The sequence below is a fragment of the Ixodes scapularis genome, unplaced genomic scaffold (genome assembly GCF_016920785.2).
Source record: "Ixodes scapularis isolate PalLabHiFi unplaced genomic scaffold, ASM1692078v2 PGA_scaffold2__306_contigs__length_199485367, whole genome shotgun sequence".
In the NCBI taxonomy this organism is placed as follows: Eukaryota; Metazoa; Arthropoda; class Arachnida; order Ixodida; family Ixodidae; genus Ixodes; species Ixodes scapularis.
In genome coordinates, this window is record NW_024609857.1 from 88,458,471 (window position 1) to 88,466,649 (window position 8,179).

The 8,179-nt window shown below is 37.5% G+C and overlaps 1 protein-coding gene across 1 annotated transcript; it reads right to left on the minus strand.

Moving 5' to 3' along the window:
* Positions 1-871: 871 nt before the first annotated feature.
* LOC115308464 lies at positions 872-7,410 on the minus strand. Its single transcript, XM_029966399.2, has 5 exons — positions 7,297-7,410; positions 7,026-7,183; positions 5,496-5,569; positions 4,879-4,956; positions 872-1,080 (listed from the first exon to the last, which is right to left on the minus strand). The coding sequence occupies exons 1-5, from the start codon at positions 7,408-7,410 to the stop codon at positions 953-955; spliced, it is 552 nt and encodes a 183-aa protein (XP_029822259.2). The 3' UTR covers positions 872-952.
* Positions 7,411-8,179: the final 769 nt, after the last annotated feature.

An 8,179-nucleotide genomic window follows, 5' to 3' on the forward strand; every position in this document is an offset into this window, starting at 1 on the left:
GTACTCGTTTGATACGGACACCCGTTCGATATATGTACGCCTTTGATAGGACACCCTATTGAACCGGCCATCAAAGCACTGAGGCAAATGTTCGCCTTAAATTTGTGCCTTCTGAAATGGATCGATCCAGCACATGCAAATAACGAGCCTGTTACACTTTCTTCGGCAGAAAACTTAATTAGAGGTGCTTGTTTAGGAGAATTCGCTGCATGTGTAAGTTCTAATGAATTTCAAAGACATGCATAAATAGAAATGAAAAGAACGTTGATATGACTAAGGCAGCAATCTACGTATATGTGCCCTCTAGTTCACAAGTGTAAATCAAGGAACCAGTTGGCCACGCAGGGTAGTGGCGTTGTTGTGGTTTGAGTTCTCTAGGTGAGCAAAGCTTATCAATTTGTTGGCTGATGATGCACTTTCCAGAACCAAGGGCTCGAAGTTGAACTTCGAGAATCAGATCGAGTCACGCATGAGTGCCACTTACGTTGTGTTGCAGGAAGTGCTGCATAAGTATAACTGTTCCACCATTGGGAACGCGTGATTGTTAAATTGTACCGCGGTATGACTTGTGCTTATTCAGATTAGTCCCCTAACTGCAACCTTGTAGTTCATTAATATTGGTGGCCATAAAAATAGCATCGCTTGTATCGTTGATTGGTCGTCTTCACATCACCATTGGAATTCATGATTAACACAATGTTTGCGTGGGTAGACATAATAAGAATGACGCACTGCATTTTTGTTTGTGGTTAATACGCGATTTTCCTTCCATTAGGAAAACATGTTTTAAAATAGGGGAAAAAAATTAGAATAAGTGAGTACAGTTCAACCTTTAATGCCAGAAAGTTCAGAATTGCGTTTATTGCACCCATTCACCACAATCCACCATCTTGAGCGTGCTTGTATATATACCTTGACTTTACCAATCAGGCTGGTCAAAGCTTTAAGCCTGCTATTTGCAGCTGCTGTCGAAAATGTTGAACTTCGGAGTTGCACCACAGAGAAGATCAAATGTATAATTGCAGCAGGGTTCAATAGTATCCAGTCTGCTCTCGGGAACGATGAGTATGCATTTGCCTTCTGGAGAGATAAAAAGTTGGGAGACCGTATGAACGTTGGTTGGCATACCTACTTTAAATAAATCTCAATATAGAATTATACAGTATGTCATTAGGAAAACGTGTTGTCCTGCCACAGGTAAACAAATGAAAGATATAATGACCCCCAAAAAATGTGACAGCATAAAGTTTAGAGGGATTTCATCTTCAATCGTGCAAGAAGAACTGATGTTTCCTCAAACAATTTTGGAAAAATATATGCTTGTGGAAAATGACTGCCTAGAACAAAGCTGCAAATTAGAACTATTGAATTAGCTTTGTCCTTGATTTGTGGGTGTCCAAAAAGCAGAGATAGGTCCTGCGATTTTTGTTTTGTTTTCACTAGGGACACATTTTAGAGTCTCGCAACGTTTAGTTTATCTGTCTCAGAACATTGGTCGGTTTTTTTACTTCGTTAATTACTGATATAAAATGGTTAAAGGCCACGAGAAGTGCGTTTTTATTTAATTTTATAAAATAGACAATCCTGAACCTTGCACCTTTGGGAATAAAGGGCCAAGTTTGAATCGAGCTAGCTTTCAATGAACAATTGTTTAAGGCATACGAATCATATCAAATGACAACTTGTGTCTAAGCCTATATAAAATATATTATTGTTAATTTAAGTATTGTTTATATAAAATAAACGACACTCTGAAGATGAGGAAAAAGCTAAAAATAAAAAATTCAACGTCAATTTAAAAAAAAAAATTAACCTTAGTTTGGGACCCCTTTTAGATAGCTGTCGTGATTGCTTATTTAGTACAGAAAGGGTCACTATGAACGTTACAAACGACCACCATATGACGATCTATGCACATGAAAGAAAGGAAGAAGCTATAGACAACCTGTGATTTCCAGGAAGCGATACCAGTGCTAAAGCACATGTGCCGCCGCCTTAAAAGGCGGCAGCTTTTCCCTTTCGTTTTCCTTCGCAGTCAGGTTCTATGCTGTTCACATATCTGGTATCTCATCTGAGTGTGTTAAACACAGCCAACCAAAACCGAGAGATGGAGCAACAACTCTTTGCCTGTCAGCACTATTAAACGCGGGTGACCATGAATTTTGTCTTGAGAACACTAAGAACGTTTGATTGTGTGGTAACCCAACGAAGGAGTGCGTTGTGCTGACCTGCAAGCAGTGTCCTTAAAGGGATAGTTACCCTGGAGTTGTTGCCAAGGAAGGAAGACGAATAAATCGAAATAGTTTTGTGGTAATCTAGCAAGTTGCTAAAGAAACAATTGGAAAGTAACGCATTTCGCAATGAGCTCAGAAATGGCGTAAAAACGTATTTCCCCCATTAATTCATCCGCCATGCTCATCGGCTTGCCCTACACTCGGAAAAGTCGCATTTTAAGGCTCATACCATCGTTTTACAATTTAATTTTCAGGAAAAGCCTAGAGCATCGTTCTTCTGCGATCAGTAAAATGCTTTCATTGAAAGAACCAAATCGTGTCTATCTCCATCTGCGTCGCTACAAAGGAGCTAAAATCTGCACGTTTTGAGTTGTCAGCGATGACATCGTGCACAATACAGCACACGCACTGTTCGCTGTGCGCACAGTTTAAGATTGACTCGCAGAAAACATGCAGATATCTACAAAACTTGTCTACATCTACGACGGGGAGGCTAGTAATTTCAAATATAGCTTTCAACTGTACGAGATGACCAAGAGAAAAGAGATGACTAAATTGATTTTTAAAGCTACGTCACACGGTAAAACTACGTGTAATGGCGTGAGAGGAGTCCTCAAGCACCAAGCCGCCTCGCACAACTTCAGGTCATCGAAACTGTAAACCTTGTAAGTGTTGATGATTTTTCTCGTGTAGTGCCCTAGTGAAAAAAGTCCTTTGTACGAGAAATTTCATGTGTCCAATAAACACATATGAATCATACAAGAAATATAAGAACATATAAGAACCTTATAAAAACTATTTAAGAACTATATAGGATATAGACGAACCATATAAGAAGGTATAAGAAGCTTCTCACAAGTCTCTTATATGGTGCTTGTATGTTCCTATATATCTTATATAGGTCTTATATAGTTCTTCCATGGTTCTTTTATGGTTATCATATGTTCTTATATATCTTGTATGGTTTATATGCGTTTCTTGGACACCAAAATTTCTCATAGAAATGAGAATTTTTAATAGAGCGCCGCGAACTGCCTTGAATTTACTCATGAAATGTGAAGCAACATGTTTCGCCCAATACCATGACCGACTCCAAATAAAATGGTGTTTTTTTTTTCTCGTGAATAACATTTGCAGATGTGGATGAAGGCTTGAAATACAGGCGGGTCTTTCAGTGTTGTGATAAGAAATAAGAAAGCGAACCCTGAAGAGTAATGATAACCTCGGTTAAAATACCTTTTTTTATTACCAAAAATTTACTGTTCGCTTATGATACTAAAAATACTATGTACTGTTATGCATTTTCCTCGTTTATCTGTGTGATCTCATATTTCATCGATAAAATGTGAATTAGTATTAAACGAGCCACGCCAGTAAACGTGAAAATGCGGCCGCATGAAACGAGCGAAATGACGCACTCGGCGCACTAGCTTTCTTAAACTAATTTATCTCACCTTTCATTGAGTGACATCGCGGTTTCTGAAACTTAACGTTTATGCTTTTTAAATAAAAAAGACTTTTCAATAAGTTTAATTAACAAACGTTGTCAATCCTAAGATCTTACACGTGAACTGGACATGAGCATAAAAATTGCAAAATTCCAACATACCGCTCATGCCTCTTTTTTGTAAATGGTACACGATATATACTATAAATACTATGGTCACGTTACAAGCATATATATATATATATATATATATATATATATATATATAATAAGCACGTAGAAGACTTGACGATGGCTTGTATCTTTTCTTCTTTGAATTGATGTAAAAATATGCTTTTTTTTCAAAAGCACTGCTTCATATGACGAAACTATATATCATAGAAATTGTATTGCAAATTTAAGAACCCACAAAAAGCTTTTCGTGCAAGAACAATTGTAAAAATACGTATTTGTCTTAATGATGTTGACATCTGTACATTTACCATTTCTTCTTAAGTTTATGGTGTTTGTTTTTTATATAAACTTTAACTAAATTAACAATATCCTACATTTTAATTTGGCTTAGGTACAAACTTTCATTTGATAAGCTTTTTATGCCTTAAATTGTTGTACATCAAAAGCTAGCTCGATTAAAACTTGGCGTTCTATTGTCAAAGATGCAACATACAAAAAGCTTTAAAAAAAAGCTTTAGAGAACATATCATTTCTATACGAAGCTTTGGAGCAGTAAAAATAGTTAGAATTGCTGAGAAGGAAAAAAAAAGTTTCAGAAATCTAAATGGTATCACACATGAATACTGCAAAAATGCCCTTCGGGAGCCCAAAACTCGGGAACAAAAAATGTTCCGTATTTCTAATTTTCATTTTTTTAGGCACACATTCCCATCAACATATATATTCTCCTGAATTTGTTCAAAACTCATCATTTGTTCCTTGCACGATCTGTGATGAAATCATACCTGAGTGTTTTTCTGAACAAAATCGCTAGTTGTGGCAATTTATTAAGGAGTATCACTCGTCCACATTTATGCCATTGCCTTGTTATTTTTATATAAAATGGCAATACAGCATACGGAAAAGGAGGTTAACGAGCGTCAACTCATAGTAATATTATTCTTTAAATTGGCGCGTTCTTGTGAAAAATTTGCCAACGTTTGTTTGCTATTCGAAATTTAAAAACAAGTATGAAAGCATTACCGCCTGCGTACGGCAATCGCAGCACAGAGCATTCCTTAACATTTGTGTACGCTGAGATTCCATTGACAGAAATAGTTTCTGCAAAACAAAAAAAAAGACGAGAAGTGAATGAATTTTTATTTTTATCAAGTAACTAAAGTATAATCACTAAGCACGCTGGAAAGAATAAATTATTTTCGAGAAACTGACGAGCAGCCTCGTTATTTAGCAATTAAAATACAACTTCCACAGATTTTTTTTTGGCAGTGAAAATAACTTCTGCACTCATCTCTTGTCGTTCGGTTAAGTGATCTTAAGTGTATTCAACATATATCATCTTAATTTATCATCATTCAGCTAAACTTCAAGGAAAGTTTGGAGTGCAACTTTTTAGTAGGTTTTTTTGTTAAAATTGGGTCGTCAGGTTTATAGCTTTAAGATGTCTAGCTTAGGTGTGCAATGCTTAATCGTGTGGAGAGGGCTATTTCTTATTTTAGTTCCACTAAGCCTTTGAAAGTGTGTACGTTTACTCACCAATGTGTATTGCGTTTTTGTTAAGAGAAAATTAAAATAACTGCTAAGACGCATAGCATGTACAAGTAATACTCATGGCAGAAAGGTTTGAATGTTTTACTCACGACCTTGATCCTCGAAATTCGCAACGTTTTTTATAGTATATCCTGGAGATAAGCTGAAGGTAATTGTTGCATTTCTGAAAGAAAATGACCGGGCGTCATTAACATTATTTAAAGCTGGGTATGCCAAATGCAATGTCGGTTGATTGCAGAAAATATTTGAGTTAGGTTTTTAATCAGATACCAAATTCCCCAGCTGTACTAGAATGGAGGGTGTGCAGATACTCATTTAGAGTTGAATAGTTTCGCTTATTGTACTGTAAGTTAAGATTAATTAGTGACATCCCCAAAAAAATAATGTCATAAAATTACCTTAATAGTTTCAAACAGTACAGTGTATTATTCATTAGTACGTAGTTTATTCTAGGAAGAGAGAGGCAGAGCCGTATATGTAGAGAGTTTGGCCATTTGTTGGGAAGTATAGGAGACAAATGAGGAGGCGTCATTGGCCGAAAGCGGGCTCGGCGTGTTCCAGGGCGTCTTCAGAAATTTGAATGTGACCAACCAGAAGCTCGAAATAATACCCTGGCGGTGGTCGCCAGAAACAAACCTGAGAACTGCATTGGAGTAACTCTCAATGGCTGAAAATATGGTACACGTGATGTTTCAATCACGTTCGTCCAAAATGATGGTGGAAGAGTGCGACTGGCGGAACGATCGACATAATCCGTACGCCAAGCGCCGATGGCCGCGAATCTGCCGTCCGAACGCTCACACTCTGTCCGCGCTAGAGTTGCGCGGCGCATTCGTTTCTTACATCTTTCTGCATGCACCCTACTTTCAACCACAAAAAGTTACTACATTTCACTCTCACGCGCTTATTAAAACCATTAACGAACATAGACCTTTGATCAGAACTGTTTGTCGCTACCACTGCTAGGGGATTCTTTTCGGCTTCTGGTTGGTCAAGCGAGCATGACAAGCCCTCTTTCCGAGTCTTCCACACGCCCTGGCTCTGCCCGCACCTCCCATTGACTCTCTACATATACGGCTCTGGAGAGAGGTATTGTGTAGTTAATGAACTGAGAGGCACATAAGGACGCTTGCAAGGTTTGTTTAAGCTTTCCATTGAAGAACATCGAGAATGATTTAACACGTTTCTGATGCTTTGATTAATGTTTTCCACGATTTCATTGTTTTGTAAAGTGCCGTGCTATTCAGTAACAATTTGAATATATTAACATTCAGAAAACTTTTATGGGACATATTTTACGCTAGTCTTGCGAAAAGACCAGCTACTTGGCTTTCAACAAAGGGAAGATTAGCTCGCGGTTGTATTTCCTAGTACGCATTTGTTGTAGATTTTTTACAGACGCATTTAAGATATTGCTAGCATTGTTATTCTTTCCCATTCTATGTTTGCACAGGAGCTATAGAAAAGGGAAGCCGCAGGAGTTTGGATTTCACATAATGTGTTTTTTTTCTTTTGATATTGCACCTTCACATTCACAACTTAAGTGAGCCATAGAGGGAACACTTTGTGTAAAAAGGAACTATTGGTAAAACGTGTTTATTCTAGGTAATGTTACTTACGCAGAAAAGCTTGGAGCATACTGAAAAACCACAGGGTAAGCGCCGTCTTCTCCTACACCATTCGAGCTGAATCTGACGCATTTAGCTTTGCCACCAAAGACTGGATCTGATTCGAAGTTTCTGTAGGCAATGTACCAGGCCTCTTCAAGGGGAAAGATCTGAAAATTTTAAACATGGTTTGAACACTATTACTTGTCATAGTATTTCTTACTGTTCTACATTTGGCGACTTCTGCTGAACTCTGCCATATAGGGTGAGATTGAAAGTGTACCGAAGCATGATCCTGATACTCTTGGAGCGCTGGATTTTGATCTAGGTATGGTGTACCAGCACTAGAATAGCGCAGGCCTAGAAAAGCCGTTATTCCGAAAAGAGCAAAATACATTTTTTGTATGGGCGAAATTAACTTTCCTACACTCAATTCTTGTTCGCGTTTTCTGAGTTCTCTCGCCAACTCCACTTTAATATATATTGAAACATTGCGCTTTCTGATTGAACTGACATGTGCAGGACATCCGTTTGTCGGATCACCCTCATGACAATCATTTAATTATTTTATTTGTTATGTTTCTTGATGATATGTTTATTGCTTTGCAACGGACGTGACTAGTTTTTTTTTTCATGGTCGCATGTTTGCGTCATTTATCTAAAATGAAGGTCATGGCCATGTTATCATTTATTTCAGTGAACTTTTAGAAATCGAGCTAAGGGTAATAAAAATAATAACGTTTTGATATCTTTATTGTTTTTGTTAAAAGCCGCACGCGCAGCTAAAGACCCTCAAATTGTATTTTGATAGATTATTTAAAAACAAATTCTAGGTAAAACAACGTATCATTTCAGTACGTATACCGGCGTGCGGAGTACAAATGCAAAAATATTACAACATCCTATTATAAATTAGAGTGTTCTAGGTATTGGTACATCGTTCTAGATACTAGGTATAATGTACAATGTTTTAGGTACTTCTAGGTATCGGCGGATGAAGATACGAGTCTCACAGATTGTAGGCACAATGTATATATATAAATATCAACCAAAGAAGTCAGAACTTGCGTTTAATGACAACACCACACAGGACAGATCTGGCGACGATGATGTAGAGTGTTTATTCAAGACTAGTTTTGTTTGTGCGCATACGCCAAAAGTGCATC